Source organism: Rhinatrema bivittatum, chromosome 7 (genome assembly GCF_901001135.1).
Source record: "Rhinatrema bivittatum chromosome 7, aRhiBiv1.1, whole genome shotgun sequence".
Taxonomy (NCBI): Eukaryota; Metazoa; Chordata; class Amphibia; order Gymnophiona; family Rhinatrematidae; genus Rhinatrema; species Rhinatrema bivittatum.
Genome location: NC_042621.1, coordinates 201,358,770 through 201,381,787, shown reverse-complemented (window position 1 = coordinate 201,381,787; position 23,018 = coordinate 201,358,770). Strand labels below are relative to the sequence as shown.

Genomic DNA, 23,018 nt, shown 5'->3' with positions numbered 1-23,018 from the left:
CTTGACAGAGGATTTTGCTTCTTGAAGTCAGCGTAGTCCTATATCTATCAGAGCTCTTCTATGAGGGAGTTCCAGAAGGCAGTGTTCATTTGATGATGAAATTGACATTGAGGATCTGAGTGAGTATTTTAGCAGTCTGGAAAGCATGTATAAGGATAGCTTTTCACTCAAGTACATAAGCCCATCTCTTCTTAGAGCTTTGAACATTTGTGTTAAAGTTTTGAATTTAGATCTGAATGGTATTGGAAAAACAGTGTAGTTTGTGCAGGATGGATGTGATGTGGTCGCATGCTTTGCATTCTTCTACCAGTCATGCAGCGGAATTCTTCTGGACTGCATTCCTGATCTGAATCACCAAGAGAAAATGACCCTCATGCTCTGTTAATGTTGACATGACATCCAAAGAAGTCAATGTAATAGAGAATTTTTAAAAATGTCTTCCATTTCAAGACAAAAGTGGACAAGGCAATCAGATATTCCCATAGCTGTGCTGAATAGTCTTGGCCTCCATACTGGTAGTTATAGAGGACAGGGATATGATAATGGAGCAAACATAAAGGGCCAAAAATCGAGGAGTATAGGCATGCATTCTCTAAGCTAACTACTGAGCCTTTTTCAATCACTGTGGCTGCCACAGCTTAAATTTGGTATTGGGAGATATGGCAAAGTGTAGTTCCAAAGCCATGACTTTTTGGGGGTTGTTCAGACAATTTGCAGTATATTTGCAGCTTTAATACAGATGGAAAATACGTATAAAGAAGGTTCCCTTCTCTAACTCTAAAACCATTGTCAGAAAAGTAGGTGGGAATATCATAATAGCATAAGAATTGCAAACTGGGTCAGACAGAGAGTCCATCAAGTCCAGTATCCTGTTTCAACAGTGGCTAATCCAAGTCACATGTGCCTGGCAAAATCCTTAACAGTAAATAGATCGCATGCTGCTATCACACAGTGATAAGTAGTGGCTATTCCCTTCCCTGAGTCTATTTGGTTACTAACAGTTTATGGACTTCTCCTCCAGGAACTTGTCCAAACATTTTTTAAACTCAGCTACACTAACTGCCTTAACCATATCCTCTAGCAATGAATTCCAGAGCTTACTTGTGCTTGAATGAAAAAGAATGTTTAGAACGTGCTGCTTACTAATGTCATGGAATGTCCCCTAGTCTGTATATTTTGAAAGCGTAAATAACCGATTTACATTTATCTATGCTATTCCACTCATGATTTTATAGACCTCTATTATATCCCCCGTTAGCTATTTCTTCTCCAAGTTGAAAAGCCCTAACCTCTTTAGCCTTTCCTCATGGGGGAGCCATTCCATCCCCTTTACCATTTTGGTCATCCTTCGCTGTACTTTTTCTAATGCAACTATATCTTTTTTGAGATTGGCAAACAGAATTGCACAAAGAATTTAAGGCATGGTCTCACCATGGAGCAATACAGAGGCATTATTACATTCGCTGTTTTATTCTCCATTGCTTTACTAATAATTCCTAACATTCTATTTGCTTTTTTGACTGCTGGCAAAGTATTGTTACCAGACAAGTGATATCAGGAATTTCTTGCTTGAAGTTTCTAATAATTCTAAGGTAGAGTCCTTGGTCATCAATGAAATCCAAAACTTTGAATTTCTATTTGCGATAACATCCTGTTCGTTGTAAAACCTGTTAGCAAGACACTTCAGTTCAGAGACAGGCAGCTTTATGGGACTATCGAACACATCAAAGGATTAAACATCTTCCTGTATTTATGCAGAAACATTGAATTTACCTCAACAACAAAAATAGATCTACCTTGAACCTTAATTAAAAGAACAAGTGCAAAATGAATGAGAAAGCAATTTTTTACCAGACTATGAAGAGGAGCCAGAGAATTCACTTGAAAAAGTATTTGAAATCAACTTATTTCTGGTCATCGTGGATCAGGTTCTCATGTCGCTGTTCACATGATTTGAACAAATGCATGGGTATGAAAACGTTTAGTTTTCTCTTTGATTTGAATTAATCTCTCAAGAAGCAAGAACTGAAATTCAAGACCAGTTCTTTAAATTATTTGATTTTAATGGCTCTTTCTTGAATGCAGCAATAGCACATAGGATTTTGTTGACAGTCCCATTTACAGTGGTTTCAGGGAATGAAGCTAATAATCAACAGCTACTTAAGGACAACTTTATTTCATGAGAAGCTGAGTGGTTTGGACACTCTCCATCAGGAAAAAAAGAAGCATCAAAGTTTGTTGCAAGGAAGATAGATTTCACACTGAGGGTGGTGCAACACGGACTGCAAGCAATGCTTTTTTTGTTTAATTCTATGAACTTCTGGTTAATTATATAAAAATTCAGTGAGCACTGCACCCAGGGCTGTTGCATTCTCTCTCAGTGTTGTGGGGTTGGGTATTTGCATGTTTGTGATAGATTATTTCACTTAGTGCAAATTTAACACTAACTCTGACACAAAGAATTTCTTGTTTTCCTTTTGAAGTTATACTTGATGAGGTCCATATTCAAAAGCATTTAGCCAGCTTTGGCAGGGGGTGAAGTCCCCTCATTTGGCAAGGTCTCTGGTTCACAGGAGATTCTGGATGCATTTAACAATCTCAAGGTCAGATCTGCTTTGATTAAACCTAGTCAAGTGTTGCTTGATAGCCTACTGGGCGTCTTGGCCTCAGTTGAGAAGTCTGTTTCATCCCTGGTCACTATAACATTAGATATTCACTCTAAACGTTTGAACCAAGAACAATGGATGGCTGCGTGTGAAAGTTGTATTTTCAATTTGGAGACATCAGTCTCTGAGATTAAAGAATTGCAGGCTAAACAAGTAATAGAATTCACTGTGGTGTCACGTAAATTAGAAAGCTTGGAGAACGCTTCAAAGAATGTGAATCTATGCATTTTGAATTTTCCTCAAATTCCAATATTCTCTCCTATTGAAATGTTTAACCTTTATATGAAAGAAGCTCTACAAATCCAGGAGTCGGCCTCTCCCATCTACTAAGAAAAATATGAACAGAATACAGAAGAAGCTTCTCTGAATTGAACTGAGTTCCTTTAGAATTCTGTTCTGCCATCTCATAATAGAGCTACTGGCTAGTTTCTTTTGTGTTTTTACATGACAGAGAAAATATTCTCTGAAGTTCTATTTAAATGGGAGAAGATCTGGGCTTTTCCTGACTTAGCTAGGTCTACTCAGGAGTGTAGAAGAAAATTTATTGTATTGTGACCAGAGATGTTAGCTTTGGGGGCTTCTTGTGTTGTTAGAGATCCTTGTAAATGCATAGTGGTTATGAATACAACCAGATATGTTTTCTTTGACCCTGCACAATTGAGGGACTTTATTGAAGCTAGGTGCATTATTTTTCCTCAACCTACTTAAAATGAGGATTATTTGAGTAGTTAATGCTAATCAGGAATGCTGTCTTTTTTTTCTTTTCCTGATTTGATTGGTCTATTTGCCCTTAGATCTTTTTTCTCCCCCGTTATATTTATGTTTATCATGAGGAGATTGCTGTGATATTTTCTTATCATTTTTATAGCTATCTTTTGTTAGCAACATAACCTCTGTTTTTCCTTTTAAATATGACTGTATTTGAAATAATGTTAAACTTCAATAAAAATAAAGTTTAAAAAAACAACATTTAGTCTGATATCTCAGAGGTTATCCTGCTAAATGAAGATTTGGGCACCTCTTCAGCTAAATTCTAGCTAGCTAGTAAGTTAGTTGATTAGAATGTAGCTGGCTAAGTTTGGGGTGATCCAGGAGCATAACTGCTAGCTCAGACCCCATCATTCATCCAAAAAAAGGTCTCACAAAGATGAAATTTCTAGTATGTTTGCTCACCCTAGCTTGATGGACTCTAAAACAGGGTACATCAAGCTAGGGTGAGAGAAAATACAAAATTTCATCTTTGTGAGACTTTCCTCACTCCAAATGACGTCAAATCTTCACCAAGGTGTACTGTGCTATTCGTACATCTCACTCTATATGCGAAACTGGTCCCTAAACCCTAAACCACTATTAACACCTCACCTCGACCTATTAGGTTGCTCTCCTATAAAGATATAAATAGTGTACATAGTGCGGCCCTCCTAGATACTCTCTCTCTCTCTACTCCACTCCTCTCCTCTCCCTCCCAAGCCCAGAAATGGCCAAAATTTATCACAAATTGCATTATGGCCGTTTCGGGCATATTGCACAGCTTAATGCCAGGGAAAAAGGTGTAGTTATTTCCGGCATTAAAACCATCTGATAGCATGCGTTATGCAATCGCATGGTGCGATATCACCCCTAATTTAACTAATTCCTGCCCAAAACTCCTCCTCGATCTCACCCCCCTCAAAAATTTGCATTTGCGCCATGCGCTACAGTGTTTTACAAACGCGTTAATGCATTATCGCGTGCGTTAACGCCATAACACATTTTGATGAATGATGCAGTGAGTTAGCCATATAAGTTATCTTGCTAATTCTAATATTTAAAATTATCTGGGTAACTTAGCTGGTTAAGTCTGGTCGGGCCAATGAACTGTCCTAAAATTAGCCAGATATTAACAACCAGCAGTAAAGACTTTGGACATGTTGAAAATATTGCACAGTCCCGCATTTCCGCCCTTAGATGCAACTCCAACATTACTCTCTGCATCAATGGCAGGGGGTGGCAGGAAATTTGAATCAAACAGTTACCAACAAGGGCCTTGAACATGGTGCTTGGCGAAACAGATACATATGGGAAAATAAGTGTGGGAGCTTGCTAGGCAGACTGGATGGGCTGATTGGTCTTTTTCTGCCGTCATTTCTATGTTTCTATGTAATATAATCCATCTTTGGATGCTAAGGGGGAGTAATATAATTATCACTGTGAGTACCTGGTTACTACTCAGCATAATTTGTACATGGGAATAGACACAGCTGACAGCTATAAAGGAAAAAGATGCAATTCTTGTAAGCACTAGCTAAATCTGTAAGTTTAGCGAAGTGGTGTGTATAGATGGATGTAGTATGGATGAATGGGATGGGTATGGAAGGAAGAGTGGAACTACTAAAGGGGTTGGGATAAGTGAAGGGTTGGGTAGCTTGTAAAGGGTGGAAAAGTAAGGAAGGGTCATAATGATTGACCTAAAAATGATAGGCGGAGAAGAGAGTCTTAAAAAGGAAAAAGGGCAGACTGAAATTATTAATGTTGTTGAATGACTGCATTGCTGTTTATTATGATTACTCTCTGTCATGAAGTATACAAATCTGGTGGCGAAGTTTAATGTTTGTTTTGTTTCAATTTCTTCTGCAATTAAAAAAAGATTTTTCATAAAAAATTAGCCAGATAAGTTTAGCTGACTAACTTTAAGAAAGCCAGCAATATTCAATAATGTAGCTGCTCTATTGAATATACCTCAAAAGTTAGCTGGATAAGTTAATCTGGCTAACTTTGCTATCTGGACTCCTTGGACCTCTGCCGGCCCTGACCTTGGTCTAGACCTGGATACTGTTTCTCACTGCCTGCCCCGACCTCGGTCTGAATCCAGATCCTGTCTTCTTGCCGCCAGCCCTTACCTCAGCCCATATCCTGACTTTGTTTAATGTCTCTTCATGAAACTTTCACCTAGGCCCTGCTGGCCCCTGGAACCCAAGGGCTCAACCTGCAGTCAATGGGGTTGGTAAAAGTGAAACTCCAGCTCCAGTCCCAGTAAGAGCAAGTCCACAAGCTGTCAGCATTAGCCTAGCGGGTTCGCTTGCTAGGCTGCCCAAGGGCTTACATCCATGGCATCAGTAATTTTGTACTTTATACTAATTTCAACTATTTTTCTGGGCATTGAAATCAGGCCCACTGGTCTGTAGTTAAATTGCCCTGCAACCTTTTTAAAAAATCGTGGTTATAACAGCCACCCTCCAATCTTCAAGTATTGTAGTAGATTTTGATAGCTTACAGATTACTAATAGGTCTGTAATTTCATTTTCCAGTTCTTTCAGCACCCTCAGATGTATACTGTACCATTTGGTTTTGGTGATCTGCTACTCTTTAGTAGTTTGCATCTTCCAGGTTCACCGAGATTCATTTCAGTTCTTCTGAATTATCACTTGCAAATATCACTTCTGCCATGGATATCTGTCTTACATCTTCCTCAGTAAAGACTGAAGCAAAAACTTTGAACTCCCTCTGGGATAATTTAGTCCCACTTGAACCGTCTGTGGCCATTTTAGTAACTGCTACCACACTAAACTGAAGGCTAATGATAGTCCCTTGAATGCCCAAAAAAGGGGATCTCCACTCTCTTCAGCAACGAGTGGAGTGAGTAGATTCCATCCAGAGTGGCCTGGTCTAGTCCAGCTCTGTTATATCTCGAAAAGTGGAAAATCTGGACAACCAAGCCAGACAGTTTAATATACAATTTTTACATTCCCTAAATCTTTGATTCATTCACCTCTGGACTCTTTCAAGGAATATGTTTGAAAAATTCTGCATGTGCCCTATGAAATTATCCCCTCCAATATGCAGAGCCTTCTTTTTGCCATTTCAGAGAAGGGCAGTGATGTCAACACTGGTTTCTCAGGAGGGAGCTCTCGTAAGGGATAATAGTTTAAATATTACAGAACTTATTGAAGGACCCAATATTGTAAAAACGGCTGATAGAGGGACACTTTTGGTCAGTTTTATTCTTCTCCAGGATAAAGAATTTATAATGAAGTCATTTTTTAGGAGTAGGTCTGGATTATTTCATGGGTACAAAGTGTGGATATTTCCAGATGTTGCTAGACCTACCCAGGAACATAGAAAGAAATTCCTGGCAATATGTCACGAAGCGCTGGGACTTGGTGCTTGCTTTGTTGTATGATATCCATGTAAATATATTCTTGTTTTGAATAGTGTTAAGTATCTATTCTTTGAACCCTCTCAACTTCATTTCTTGCTAGACTCTAAAAAAACAAAAATATATAAAGTCTTTGATTATGGTATTGAGGGGTAGGCCTCTGTTATATGGATAATCTCTGCTGTCTTCATGCTTTTTTTGTTATTATTTCAAGTTAATATGCTCAGATTATAGATTGTATCTCCTAATTTGTAGACTCTATGCAAGCAGATTTTTTTTCTTTTCTTTGTTTATATTCTTCCTTTTACAGTTATTTTCTGGTATTCTACTGTATTGTATCTAAAAATTATGCTTGTATATATCTTTTGAAATTTATAAATAAAAAGTTTAAAAAAAAGGTCGATGCAAAGAATTCATTTAATCTCTCTACTATAACCTTGTCCTCCCTTAGTGCCTCTTTTACCCCTCAATCATCTGATGGTCCAACTGACTCCCGCACAGGCTTTTTCATTTGAATGCATCTGAAAAAGACTTATTATTAGTTTTTGCTTCCACAGCAAGCTTTTCAAATTCTGCCTTTACCTTCCTTATCAATGCTTTGCATCTAACTTGACAGTGCTTATGATGTTTCCTGTTCTCTTCATTTAAATTCCTTTTCCATTTCTTGAAAGATGTTCTTTTAGCTACTACATCCTCTCTCATCTCGCCTTTTAATCATTCCAGCAGACATCTGGCATTCCTTCCACCTTATTTAATGTGTTGGATACATTTGATCTGGACTTTCAAGATGGTATTTCTAAAGAAAGTCCATACCTTGTGTACATTCATAGCTTTTGCAGCTGCTTCTTTCAGTTTTTTCCTAACCATTTTCCTCATTTTATCATAGTTACCTTTTTGAAAGTTAAATGCTATTGCAATAGATTTCTTTAGCGTCCTCCTTCTAGTTAACAAGTCAAATTTGATCATGTTATGATCACTAATGCTAAGTGACCCCAACACCATTAACTCTCGCATCAAATCATGCATATCACTAAGGATTAGGTCTAAAATAGCTCCCCCTCTTGTCTGTTGCTCTATGAAGCAGTCATTTATTTCCTCTAGAAACTTCATCTCCTTAGCTTGTCCCAATTTGACATTCACCCAGTCATTACTATGTTGCTAATTTTGTTAGTTTCCCTAATTTTTGTTAGTATTTAATTGTCTGTTCATTCTGGCCAGGTGGACGGTAAAACATCCCCACCATTATTCTATTCCCTTTCTCACATGGAATTTCTAGCCATAAAAATTCTACAGTGTATTTTGTTTCCTGCAGAACTTTTATCCTTTTTAACATATAGCACCACCCCTCCACCAATTTGATCCATCTTATCACTGCAATATAATTTATACCCTGGTATCATGGTGTCTTACTGGCTATCCTCCTTCCACTAGGTATCTGAGATGTGAATTATATTTATCTCTTCATTCAGTGCTATATATGTTAACTCTCCCAGTTTATTTTTTAGACCTCTAGCATTTGTATACAGACATCTCAATGTACCGGTATGTTATTTGTTTATATTATACTCCTGGGGGAATCCTGCGCTACTGCAGAATTTGCTCAGAATTCCCTCCTGCACAGAACTGCCAAATTCTGTGCAGAAAATAGCAGAGAAGACCCCCGGCATGCCGTGAATGGAGCACGTCCTGCGGCACACGCTCCATTCGCGGCGAAGATGAAGGCCCGGCGCATCGTTCGCGGCAAAAAGGGAAGGCCCCCGTGTGCCGCAGGACGCGCTCTGTTTGCGGTGAAGTTGAAGGCCCGGCGCACCGTTCATGGCACACGAGGGCCTTCCCTTTTTGCCATGAATGGTGCGCCGGGCCTTCATCTTCGCCGCGAGCGGAGCGTGTCCCGCAGCATGCCAGTGAGAGAGAATGTGTGTCAGAGAGGGGAGGGGAGGGTGAGAGAGAGCAGGAGAGTGTGAGAGAGAGCATGGGGGGGATGTCGGTGAGAGAGAATGTGTGTGTAAGAGAGGGGAGGGTGAGAGAGAGCAGGAGGGTGTGAGAGAGCATGGGAGGTAAGAGAAGGTGGGTGGGGGGGATGCCGGTGAAAGAGAATGTGTGTGTGAGAGGGTGAGAGACAGCTTGGTTGGTAAGAGGGGGAGTGGGGGGATGCTTGAGTGTGGGTTTCAGAGAGGGAGCCTATATGAGGGGAGGGTGACAGAGCGGAGAGTGTGAGAGAGAGCAAGGGAGGTAAGAGAAGGGGGCTGAGGGGATGCTTGAGTGTGGGTTTCAGAGAGAGGGAGCCTATATGAGGAGTTTGTGAAGGAGTGTGTATGTGTGTGAGAGATTGGGAGCTCGTGAGTATGAAAAAGGGATTGTGTGTATGAGGATGCTAGCCTGTGTGAAGGGCTGCGTGAGAGAGAGACATAGGTAGTCTGTGTGAGGATGTATGTGTGAAAGAGAAAGGGAGCTTGTGTGGGTGTGTATGCAAGAGAGAGGGCCCTGTATGAGGGGATGTGTGTGTGTGCGAGAGAGTGAGGGAGCCTGTATGAGGGTGTGTGTATGTGGAAGGGACACTCTTACAGTGAATTTCTAGGGAAATTCTGTTCAAAATATTTAAAATTCTGCAACTTTATGTAATAACTTTTTTCTGTAATAATTTAAAATGTAATTCCTTAAAGACTGTCATGTAAATTGTGTTCTTTTAACCAATATAAAGTTTGCAGAATTTTGCAGTTTTTGTGCTCAGAATTTTAAATTTTTTTGCACAGAATTCCTCCAGGAGTAAACCATCCTTTTTATCAGTTGAAGGGGTAATTTACTCTGTTTGCTGTTTACTTACAGGCACCTTGGTTACTTTAGCATTTATTGCAACCTTTCTATCAGGATGCACTCCCTTCTCTGTTCTCTTAGTATCCTTCAAAGATACATCATTCTGAACCATGTGCTTCTGAGTGACTCTGGCTTTCCCCCATTATCTAGTTTATTAGCTAATCTATCTTCTTTTTAAAGGTTAGTGCCAACAGCCTGGTTCCACTCTGGTTAAGGTGGAGCCCAACTTGTTGGCATAGACTCCCTCTTCCCCAGAATGTTCCCTACTTCTTAACAAATCTGAAACCCTCTTCCCTGCACCATTGTCTCGTTTATTGAGATTCTGGAGCTCAGCCTGCCTCTGGAGTCCTGCACATGAAATAGGTAGCATTTCTGAGAATGCAAATCTGGAGGTTCTGGATTTTAGTTTCCTACCTAAGAGTCCAAATTTAGCCTCCAGAACCTTCCTCCTGCACGTTCCTATGCTACTGGTACCCACATGTATCATGACAGTCGGCTCTACCCCAGCACTCTCTAAAATCTTATCTAGATGGTGCGTGAGGACCACTACCTTAGCACTAGACAGACAAGTTACTAAGCAATCCTCACACCCATCAACCATTCAGCTATCTTCATTTCTATTGATCTTTCCCTCCTGGGAACATAGCCCTGGAGACACATCCTCTGTGAAAAAGGATAAGGCATCAGTGGAGAGCAAATCCTAGCTACAGGATCACTTCTTGCCATACCTAGGTGATTGTCTCCTGCCAGGTGACCTTGCTCCTCCCAAATCAGCACAAAGGCTGCTGGACTGCAGTTGGGACCACTCTACTATGTCCCTGAAAGTGTATTATATATATATATATATATATATATATATATATACTCTGGCCCCCAAAGATTGGACTCATTCTCTGAGAGCCAGACCTCTTTGTACCAGGTGCACATGTACAACACCTCACCAACAGATAGATAATCATACATGTGGCACTCTGTGCAAAAGACTGGGCAGCCTCCAACTCACTGATGGACTTCTGCCTGCATTTTAATTTTATTAAGCTACTAAAGTTTTAAAGTTGATTATGGAGTACGTATGTCTCCCAATTTAAGGGGTTTTAAATTATTTGGGTTTTACCTGTATAACTTCACTTTACTTGTGTAAGTGAGCTTTTGAAAATTGCTACAATATACCGTATTTTCCGGCGTATAAGACGACCCCCCCTTTTTTATACATATTTTTAAGAAAAAAAATAATTTTACACTCAAACAGGAGCAACCCTATCTATGAAAAGGCAACACTACAAATACCGTATATCAGGCCCTAAAAACCAATATACCTCTTATTAGGAAAACAGAACTAGCAAGCAGCTATAGATCCCCACACATAAATAATTGTAAAACTATACTAATAAGCAGAATAAATGTTTCAAAACAGCTATGAACAGAATAACATCCAACAATTAAAAACTCATAAAAACTATTAAACATTCTCCAAACACCAATAAAATATTTCAAAAAAGCAGACACATCACATAATATTAAATAATTAAAATGGCAGTCAATCAAGAAAAATAAACTTAAAAAGCCACCTTTCCTTACCCCCTCCAGCAGCTCTCCTATTCCTCTTCCTCTTCCTTAGGGCCCATGTCTCTCACACACACACACCATACCAGTCATGCCCCCATGACCAGTTTCTGTCTCTCACACACCAATCATTTCCCAAACAGTCTTTGACACACACACCAGACACCTTCCTGAACAGTTTCTCTCATGCCATACACACACACAGGCTTCCCACTCCCGTGTTCTGCTTACCTTACATATACGGGCTTCTCACTCTCATAATCACTTTCTCTGTCTCACACACACACACCAGTCTCTCTCTCATTTCCATGCTCACTCTCCACGTGCACAAGGCTTCTCATTCCCTGAATCACATTCTCTCTCTCACATTCACACACACCAGTCTCTTTCTCTCACACACACCGTCACATTATCAACCAGTCTCTCTCTCATGCACGCGCGCGCACACACACACACACAGCCAGCCCTCCCGCTCCCATGCTCTCTCTCACATAATCAGGCTTCTTACTCCCATGCTTTCTCACATACCCAGATTTCTCACTTCCATGCTTTTTCTCTCTCTCACACTCACATACACATCAGTCATCTCTCTGAGCAGTCACTTTCATTGTCTCTCACACACGAGCTCGCTGACCAGTTTCTCTCAATCACACACATGCTCTCAATCAAATGCATTCTCTCACTTACACACAGGCTGGCTGGCTGCTTCTCTCTCTCACTCACTTCCACTCCCCCCACCCAGCACAAATAGTAGCTGCAGCAGCTTCCTCCTCCAGCCCCCGCAGGCCAAGAAAGAAAAAACCCATCGGCTGCGGGAGGCTCATGCTGCTGTCTCCTTTCCCGATTACCAGCTCCTTCGTCTGCTCGGGGCCGTTCCTGCTATCGCCGCTGCAATTTTTTCACGCGGCACGGCTCTTTCTTCCCGCGCATCACTTCCTGTTCCGGTTCAAAGGGGGGGGGGGGGCGGGAAGAAGAAAAGGACAGCCGCGGATGCCACAGCTTTTTTTTTTTTTTTTGCACCGCTGCCGTTCCCGCTGGGCTTGAACGTGCTGATAGCCCAGCGGCAACGGCAGTGCGGTGCGCGGGAAGGAGAAAGCCGTGCCGAATGAAAAAATTGCAGCGGCGACAGCAGGAACGGCCCCGAGCAGTCGAAGGAGCTGGTAATCGGGAAAGGAGACAGCAGCATGAGCCTCCCGCGGCCGATGGGTTTCTTCTTTCTTGGCCTGCGGGGGCTGGAGGAGGAAGCTGCTGCAGCTACTATTTGTGCTCGGGGGGGGGGGGGGGGGAGTGGAAGTGAGAGAGAGAGAGAGAAGCAGCCAGCCTGTGTGTAAGTGAGAGAATGCATTTGATTGAGAGCATGAGTGTGATTGAGAGAAACTGGTAAGAGAGCAGGTGTCCCCTATAAGACGACCCCCGACTTTTGAGAAGATTTTCTTGGGTTAAAAAGTCTTATACGCCGGAAAATACGGTATGTCATTGAATTGTACATAGGATTTACCCATGTAAATGCTCTTTATGTGGATAAAGACCTTTGAAAATTGCTACGATAGCATGTTACATTTACGCGTATAACTCCTTTGAAAATTCATCTATAAGATTTTTAATTTTATAACCAGGTGACATGTTAGTTTGTGTCTTTTTAGTTAGTTGGTGTCTTTTAAAATCTAATGGCCAAATTTTTAAAAGGCCATGTGCGCAAATCCCAGCAGATATGCGCTTGGCTGGGTCATGCGCACGCCAAGCGCATTTTAGAAACAGCCCGGCCATGAGCGTATCTGCCAGTACCCACTGAAGTGATGGCAGAGGAAAAAGGGGTGGACCAGGAGCCTTTAGGGGCTGTTCCAGGAAGCGTGTGCCGGTTGAATGGAAGAAGTAAGTTCTGAAATAAAGAAAAAAAAAGGTAGGGAAAGGGGATTTAGGGGTTGGGGAGGAGAGGGGAAAGGGAGGCAGAGTAGGAAGGTGTATAGGGAAGTTCCCTCTCAGTCCGCTCCTTAATTAGAGCGGACTGGGAGGGAAGTGGGAACTGGCCAATTGCGTCGCTGCACGTATTTTTCAAAAATTCCCCCCTGTACGCGTTAGACGACACCCGCCCACACATGTGCATGCTGATATTACAATCGGGCGCTGATATGTGCACAGGAATTGTATTTTATTACCTGTGCGGGTGACGCGCTCATGTTATAAAATCCCCACATCCATGTGCATGCGCTGGGAACTGCGCACACACAGACACCCACGCGCTTGTTTTAAAATCGACCCCTAAGGTTTTTAAATTGATAAGTAGGTAACTTATGTTAGTTTGAGAATGACCAGCAAGCCTAAAACTAGTCAGTCACTAAAATCAGGATTAATTCTATATTATTCAAAATCACTAATTGACTCTTATTTTGGAGATTTTCCTCCAAAACTGGTAGGGGGATTATTTAAGAGAAAAAAGCCTGGAGGGGTTTGATGGGAGGGAATCAAACTAGTGACTAGTTTCTCAGAAACCAATACCTTATCTTTTCAGATCAGGTAAGTGACCTATGCAAACTCATAATTCTAATAATTACAAACATATACTAACTTACACTAACTAACAAAATCAGCGTAAAGTCTATTATCCCTAAACTTGCACAATCCTTAACAGTGGCAAACCAATACTAACTTATATTAGCTCAAAGCCTATAATTTCTAAACTCTCACAATTCTTTAACAGTGGAAAACAAATGCTAACTTATACAAGCTCACAAAATTAATACAAAGTACTATTTCTAAACAATTTTTAATACTTGCAAATATTAGCTTAAAAACTAACATACAATAAATACAGCCAGTTAATAGTTTAACCCTTTAAGATTAAAAAAAAAAGATTTTAAGTTTTCTTTCCCAGCAAATCCAACTTACCAACAGCGGATGAAGGTTCTGCAGTCTGCACTCTCTCTGGACTGCTGACTACAGTACCTTCATTTGCTAAGGTGAACTAAGGGCTGCGATTGGCTTCTTGACCTTTATTCACCCCAATTTCATGGCCTGAGTATGTTCTGTGCATTTTCTTTGCCTTTTTCTATAGGGGACCAATATAATGAGGGCTACTTTTAGGGATCTTTGTTTTTATTTTTCACAGGAATTTATTAGTGTTTATTATAATGAACAAAAATAGGAGAAAATCAATGGAAAAAATGCCTTGTTGTATTCCAGTTCTTTGGCCGGCCCCAGTTCCTGCTATGCCTCCCAGCTCCTTGCCCCATACCCTCTCCTTCCCCTTCTAACTGTTGCCGATTGGGACCACCTGCCCAGATACCAACATCCAGAAAACAACACGGAAGCTGATCCAACGTAGCAGCAATGCAACCAGAATAAAATTAGATCGGTGTCAGGAAATACTTTAACTAAAGGTAAAAACCAGTGCCCGACTCAGGCCGAATTTCACCCATACAACGTGGGCTGCTTCAGGGGCTATATATATATATATCTATATCTATCTATCTATCTATCTATCTATATATATATATATATATATATATATATATATCTGAGCAAAGTGAGAAGATGACCATTCAAATAATGTTCATTCCTTCATAGTAGCTAGTAGTGCAGCTACAGACATTAGCTTAGGCACAATAGCTCAGCGCACAGTCTGTAAACCGATTAACATTTCGGCAAACAGGAAGTCTACTGTATTTGTCCACTACAGGAATCTTGTTTAAATTTACAGTGTAGAACAGCACAAAATGCACAAGTTGGCATCTCAGCATTCTGGAAGTCTATAAAGCTCACTTTATATAACTTATGCGGCTAGTTCTGCCTCGCCTGGAAACGCCTCCCATAAATCCCCAGGAAAGCCCGCCCGCATACAGCTTTCAATATTGCCGGGTAACCATTTAGACGGATAACTTTTCAGCTATCTGGCTAAATGGCTTTTGAATATCGCCCTCTATATCAATTATGAAAGTGAAAGTATACGCATATGTTCACCTTGAAAATTATCCCGCAAAACTACCCACACACATTTACACCTGCTAATGTGAGATCAAGAAAATATATACACACATTTTTGAAAATGCCAAAAGTAATCATGTATTTCCAAACCTTATATCAACTTTCTACATCTTTCTCAGCACACACTCGCAACCTAGGTGTCCTCATTGATAACCATCTCACTTTCAAACCTTTTATTAACTCCATCATAAAGGACTGCTACTTTAAGCTACAAACGATAAAAAAACTCAGACCATTACTTCACTTTTCTGACTTTCGCACAGTTCTTCAGTCTATTATCCTGTCTAAAATAGACTACTGTAACGCACTCCTCCTTGGCATCCCCTCAACACATACCAAACCATTACAACTTTTACAAAATGCCGCAGCTCGAATACTGACAAACTCTAGAAAAAGAGACCACATTACTCCCACACTTATCGAGCTCCACTGGCTCCCAATACCATCTCGAATACTGTACAAAGTGCTCTCCCTCATCCATAAAAGTCTGTTAAATGATAACCTCAACTGGATCAACCCCCCCCCTCCTCCCCCGTACATCTAAGAGACCTACTCGCCCAGCCCTACAAGGAACCCTCTGTAATCAATCCATCAAATCTATCAAACTCTCATCTACCATGAGCAGAGCATTTTCCCTAGCTGGCCCCACAATATGGAACTCCTTACCGCCTGAATTACGCATTGAGACCTCTACTCCTAAATTTAAAAAAAACCTCAAAACTTGGCTGTTCCTACAAGCGTATCCCCTCTCCACCCCTCCCTCGCAGAACAATCGCCAACAAGTCGAGCAACAAGTCGAGTTGCTGACCTTGTACCCCCCTTCTGAATAGAATTAAGAATGCTATAAATATTCGGTACTTTGTAGTTATTTTATTATATATTCTGTAAACTGCAGTTATTTTATGATAGCTCTATTTAGTTATATTTTCTCAACTGTTGCTGCTCTCCAGTCTTAACAATAGTTACTGTTAATGTAAATGCATATAATACGCCTATTTTAGTTACTGTGTCTTTAACTATTTATTTTCAACTGTTACTTGTAAGGGCCCTGCCCAAAGTTTTTGTTTGATGTAAACCGATACGATGTGTGAACGGCTATCGGTATAGAAGAGACATTAAATAAATAAAATATAAAATCAACTTCACCCACAAGAATGCCTTTTCAAACTGTGGATAAAAGTACAAGCATACAGGTCCTGCACGCGAACTTTTATTCATATAGGGGCGGATTTTCAGAGCCCTGATCGCGTAAATCCGCCCAAAACCGGGCGGATTTACGCGAGCAGGGCCCTGCGCACCGGGAAGCCTATTTTACATAGGCCTCCCGGCGCGCGCAGAGCCCCGGGACTCGCGTAAGTCCCGGGGTTCTCCGAGGGGGGCGTGTTGGGGGCGTGTGGGGGGCGGGCCTGGTCGTCGCGGCGTTTCGGGGGTGTGTCGGCAGCGTTTTGGGGGCGGGTACGGGGGCGTGGCTATGGCCCGGGGCGGTCCGGGGGCGTGGCCGCGCCCTCCGTACCCGCCCCCAGGTCGCGGCCCGGCGCGCAGGAGGCCCGCTGGCACGCGGGGATTTACGCCTCCCTCCGGGAGGCGTAAATCCCCCGACAAAGGTAAGGGGGGGGTTTAGACAGGGCCGGGCGGGTGGGTTAGGTAGGGGAAGGGAGGGGAAGGTGAGGGGAGGGCAAAGGAAAGTTCCCTCCGAGGCCGCTCCGATTTCGGAGCGGCCTTGGAGGGAACGGGGGTAGGCAGCGCGGCTCGGCGCGCGCCGGCTATACAAAATCAATAGCCTTGCGCGCGCCGATCCAGGATTTTAGTGGATACGCGCGGCTCCGCGCGTATCTACTAAAATCAGGCGTACTTTTGCTTGAGTCTGATGCGCAAGCAAAAGTAGGCCTATTCGCGCTTTTTGAAAATCTACCCCATATTGTGTGGGCAATTTTAAAAAGGCCATGTCTGTTGATAAAACACTGTTTTATCCATGGAAATGACTTTTAAAATTATTCTCAAAATAAAAGTCCTATTATGAGTCCTGGCTCACGGGAAGCCCCCGAGAGCCATTACGCTTACCCCTGATGCCTGTAGCGATACTCCATGGTCAAGTCACCATGGACAGCTAGGCCTCTCCCGCCATCCCAGCTCCTCCTCGTCTCCTTAGGTGCACGTGTGCACCAAGCCCTCAGCCTTCAATGGCAGCAGCAGGAAAAGGGCCGTGGCACCCAGTAACAATGTCAGTGCCTCAGGCCTATTAAAGGTCCCCTCTGACTCTTTCACCAGGCATCAGCAACAGGTTTTCTGTATCCTAGAGCATAGTGTGTGTGTGTTACTGTTTCTCGTTTTCTGCATTCCTGGTCCTACTTCTTGCCTCGTCTCTCCAAGCAGCCTCACCTTGTCTCTTCATAAGAACATGCCATACTAGGTCAGACCAAGGGTCCATCAAGCCAGCATCCTGTTTCCAACAGTGGCCAATCCAGGCCATAAGAACCTGGCAAGTACCCAAAACCTAAATCTATTCCATGTTACCGTTGCTAGTAATAGTGGTGGTTATTATCTAAGTCAACTTAATTAATAGCAGGTAATGGACTTCTCCTCCAAGAACTTATCCAATCCTTTTTTAAACACAGCTATACTAACTGCACTAACCACATCTTCTGGCAACAAATTCCAGAGTTTAATTGTGCATTGAGTGAAAAAGAACTTTCTCTGATTAGTTTTAAATGTGCCCCATGCTAACTTCATGGAGTGCCCCCTAGTCTTTCTATTATCCGTAAGAGTAAAAAACCGATTCACATCTACTCGTTCTAGACCTCTCATGATTTTAAACACTTCTATCATATCCCCCCTCAGCCATCTCTTCTCCAAGCTGAAAAGTCCTAACCTCTTTAGTCTTTCCTCATAGGGGAGCTGTCCCATTCCCTTTATCATTTTGGTCGCCCTTCTCTGTACCTTCTCCATCGCAATTACATCCTTTTTGAGATGCGGCGACCAGAATTGTACAAAGTATTCAAGATTCGGTCTCACCATGGAGCGATACAGAGGCATTATGACAAGGCAAGCTAGTCTTGCCTTGTCACTTAGCCTTGTCACTTAGCTTGTCCAGCCTCATCTTATTCATTCCTTACCTGCCTGCCTTGCTGTGTCAGTCCTTCACATCTCCCCAGCCTGTCCTCAGACTGACTTCTGGATCTGACCTTTGCCTGGACACTGACCATCCTCACTTGCTGCCTGCCGTTGATCCTCGCCCGGACACTGATCATTCTTGCTTGCCACTGACCCTTGCATGAACATCAACCATCCTCGCTTGCTGCCTGCCTCCGACCTTGGCCTGGTCCCGAATCCACTCATTCACTACTTCCATAGAGACTCTCCCCTATGACCTGCTGGCCACCGAAACCCGAGGGCTCAACCCAAGGGGAATGGGGGGTGTAAGAGATGCTCCTGCCCAGCCTCTTCTTTGTGAAGTTCCACCAGCTGTCAGTGAGAGACCACGGGGCCTACCCCGTAGGCTGTATCAATCTCACCACAGCACCAAGGACCACGATTCTTACAAGTCCTTTAGGTGATAATTTTAAAGCTGCCTGCATTGCTATAAAGTCTATGGATACTTTGGACCTGCAGACTTTACACCTATGGCCAAATTTTTAAATGGCCACGTGCGTAAAAATCGGCACTTCCGTGAGTGGCCGGGCCCTGCGTGTAAGTGCCGATATGCGCACACGTGCCGGGCCCTGAAAAAGAGGTGGGCCGTGGTCTGGGCGGGGCGGGATGGAGGCCGGCTGGGTGGGAAGTGTGCGCTGGCAGCCGGCCAGCGCACGCAGATTACTTGTGCTCCAGAGGAGCAGTATGTAAGAAAACAAAACTAAGTTTAAACGAAGGGTTTAAGGAGTGGGGAGGAGTGGGGAAGAGGGAGGGGTGTACGGCAGTTCCCTCCCAGTCCAGGAACTGCGTGCATTCCTTCTAAAATCTACCCCTTAATTTTCAAAGGGAAAGTACCCAAATACTTTTGCTTTGAAAATTATCCCAGGAAAAGTACCTGTGCACATATACACCTATTAGTTTGTGCGGGTAGATTTTCTGAGAAAGTTACATGGAACGCTCCCCCCCCCCAAAAAAAAAACCTTCTCCCTGTACTGTTTGTATAATTACACACATAGAGGTCTTACCCCGATATCGGGTGGGCAATTTCCTAAAAGCCCATTTTCCCTGGGGAAAACACTGCTAAATCCTAGGAAATGGGCTTTGACAATTGCCCTCCCTATGTTTCCCCTTGTTTTTAAACTGCAATGCTAATTCATTTCCTTGTTCATGGTGTGCCTCAGTTTTGGATTGCTGGAAAACATCCCTAGTGATGAGAAAAATAAAACTAAAAGGACAAGGAGGGGTAGAGACCCGGGGCATAATTTTCAATAGCCTGCACTGTATGAGATGTACGTGGGCACTTTTAGCCTGTGTACGCAGAAGTCAATTTTTGAAGGGAAACAACGCAGGAAAATTAGCAACTGTTAAAAAATAGACACACTAAAAGCATCCACACATTTTACATCTACTGTATGTGGCTGTGCTGAGAGGTGGTAAAACAGCTTAAATACATTTGAAGGTGGTACGTGCGAGCATTATTTCCTTCCTCTGATCTGAACACACTGTAGGGAATGCTCCTAGAAGCTAAAAGCATATGTGCTGTGGACACCTGTGCATGCATCCAGCTAGACAATGTTCAAGTGGTCTCACATCCAAGTACTAACCAGGCCCAACCCCTGCTTAGTTTCCAAGATGAGACAAGATCAGCACATTCAGGGTGGCATGGCCATAGGCAAGCCATTTTACTCAGGTAAGTCATGCTGAAAATTGTCCTCCATAAGGGTCAACTGCTAGTTATCACAGCTCAGTCTTCTATACCATGAAAAATGACCTTGAGCTAATTCTGCTCCATCGTTGGGTTTTTTTTTAACAAAATAAAATGCCAATCTTTTTTTATAGAAAACTTTACTCTTCTTTTAAAATGCTTAATGTTAGAATGTTATTGAACTCACTCATTGCAGGCTCAGTCAGATAGCTGTAGCGCTTACGCAAAGCAAGAGACACAAAGTTCTGACGTCGATTTAGTTTCTCCGTCTGCAACAAAAAGATGAACTTTACATTTAGCAAAATGAGAGGATATCTCTACTACATTGATAAGGTTATTATGAACATTTTATTATGCTTAGTAAATAAATTCCATGATAAACTAGACTCATCATTATAGCACTAAAATGGTCAGATATTCATGGTATTTCACGAGACCCAGTTACCTGGATGATTGTTTTTACACATATCTTTTGAATGTGAAATCGAGTGATTATATGACTCTCAAAATACATGAATTCTTTGCAGAATAAGTGGATCTCACGTCATACTATGAAAATATTAATTTTTGTAGTGACACAAATAGGCAAGTATGGTTAAAAATACAGACATTACTTTTTTTTTTTTTTTTTTTAAACCATAGTGCCTCTTTGTGATTTCTATATAAGAACAACTTATAGTAATAAGGAGATATTGCCCACAAAGTACCTGATTGCCCAAAGAATTTCTTATGATATGTTGTACCAAAATGTGTTTATCTTTCCATCAACATGTAACACAGGTAAAAGCTACAGAAACTACAGATAATGACACAGAACATTACAATGTTACCCAAGGCGTACATTGCCAAGCCTTTGGGTTTTTAGGGTTTTTTTAAGGCACGTAAATTACAATGTACACTCACCTTGAGCGAGTACATTAAGGACAAAAAATAAAAGCATGCAAAGAATCTACTGTGCACAAAAGGCAGACTAGCAGATTAAACAGCACAAAACTGTCTTTCCTAGTCAAAAATAATTAGGTGTTATGATATGTTACTTTTTTTTTAGTTCTTAATCTAGTGAACCACCTTAAGTCAAGCAGAAAGCGGTTAGAGCCTACCAGCACAAAAGAAGTTATGGTTAATGCCTCCCTTTGTCACTTTGTCAGTGAAACCTTCAGGATGTGGATATGTAGGCTCAGGGATTTTCAGATGTGCAAAAAATGTATTTCTGGGTTTGTGACTTTCTTGAGAAACTTTTTCCTATGGAGTTTCAGGGCAAAATTCTTTGGGTGAACAATGAAAAGGAAAGCAGAACGTTACCAAGAAATCAATTCTCATCTCAGAAACATAGATGCCTATAATGTATGCACCCCAAATTCCAGGCAAATATTCACCTGCACCACACATCAGAGAGAAAGAGTCCTGTTATCTTAATACAGTATTTCTCTTTCTCTCTCTCTCTCTACATATATATATATACGCAGTCACACACACACACACACTATCCTGTTCTTTCAATCAGGATGTAGTTCCTATGCATTATTGGAGAAATTCGTAATGAAACCGTGACAAGTTCCTTGTATTTCTCACACTCATACATAGGATAATTTCCCAAGCCACTGACCCAGATAAACAGGGGTTTAGTTGGATAAATTGGCCGTGCTGAAAATTGCCGTCTCCTGCCATGTAAAAATACACGTCATCTTCCACTGCATGCACACTTTTAGAGGCATGAGGAGAGACCTTCCAAGGAGGTAAACAGCATGCACAGATTTGATTTTCACTTATACACATGGCAATTTGCTCACAGAAAAGTGGATGCAAAGCTTGCGGTAATTTTGACCTGTGGATTTTGTAGGCAGTTTTCAGAGGGAAGCTGCCATGTAGTTTGCCTTGGAAAAGTAGCTGCGAGGTTCATGGACTTTGCAGCTAGGTGGGCTACTCAAAATGGTGCACAGGGAAGGAAATATTCAAAGGCATTTCTGTGGTTGAAAGAATGCTTGTTATAAAATGCCCACCTGAGATGTGGCTAAACATATGCTGGTAGGTTCAGTATATGCCTAAGTTTATCGGAGTGAACAGAGGTATTCCTGTGGGCAGGGTCGGAGAGGGGTTTGTGCATACCTGCAAATTTCTGGATTTTCAAAAGTATGGGCATGAATTGTCATCAAAACTTTCTGCATACATTTCAGCAGGTAATTTTGGTGAGGTAATTTTATGAAGGTTTGCAGGTAATTTTGGGGAGGTAATTTTCAAAGTGACAATATGCATGCAAGTTTGCTTTGCAAATCGGAGTGGCTTATGCATATTATTTTTACATTTTTATGCAGGCTGTTACAAAATTACTCCCATGGGGTAGATTTTAAAAACATACGTGTACGCATCCATGTGCGTATGCTACCCGGTGCGCACACATGGATGTGCGATTTTATAACTTGTGCACGCCGGCACGCGCAAGTTATAAAATCCGGGGCGGCGAGCACGGGGGGGTGTGTGTAGAATTTTGCAAGTTTCGTGTGGCGATGCATCGCGACCTTCCCCAGTTCCCTCCCAGTCTGCTCCTTAATTGGAGCAGACTGGGAGCGAACTCCCTACCTCCTACCCTAACCTCCCTTCCCCTTCTTCTCTCCCTATCCTATCTAGCTTTGTTTTTTTATCTTACCTGTTGTTCCTCCAAAGGAGCAGTAGCAAGTTGCATGCACTGGCACTGTGCCGGTGCGCGCTTCCCCAGCACAGCGGCAAATGGCTGCTGTACCAGTGCCTCAAGCCCCACCCCTCCCCCCGGATCGCTCCTTTTCTTCAGCCCGGCTCGTGTGCATAATAAGGGTTACGGGCGCGGCCGGGCCCCTTCTAAAATGCGTGCAGCGCACGCTAGGCCTGGCCACGTGCATAACCCCCATTTCTTTTTTTTACATGCGCCGGCCTTTTAAAATCGGGCTGATAATGCATAGGGACCTCATAGAGATTGAAGGCTTTAATCTCAAAGCCTAGTTACATAAACTTATAGACATCTATATAACAGAGGTGAAAATCTTTAGGTAAA

General features: G+C 42.2%; 1 protein-coding gene across 2 annotated transcripts in view; it reads right to left on the bottom strand.

Annotated features, from left to right (window-relative positions):
- Positions 1-23,018, bottom strand: part of ANK3 (ankyrin 3) — a 1,160,209-nt gene that overhangs the window by 145,073 nt on the left and 992,118 nt on the right. For both annotated transcript variants that reach the window (XM_029609754.1, XM_029609755.1), the window contains exon 36: positions 20,181-20,262. In XM_029609754.1, coding sequence (XP_029465614.1) covers positions 20,181-20,262 — 82 coding nt within the window. The remainder of the gene's footprint in view (positions 1-20,180; positions 20,263-23,018) is intronic.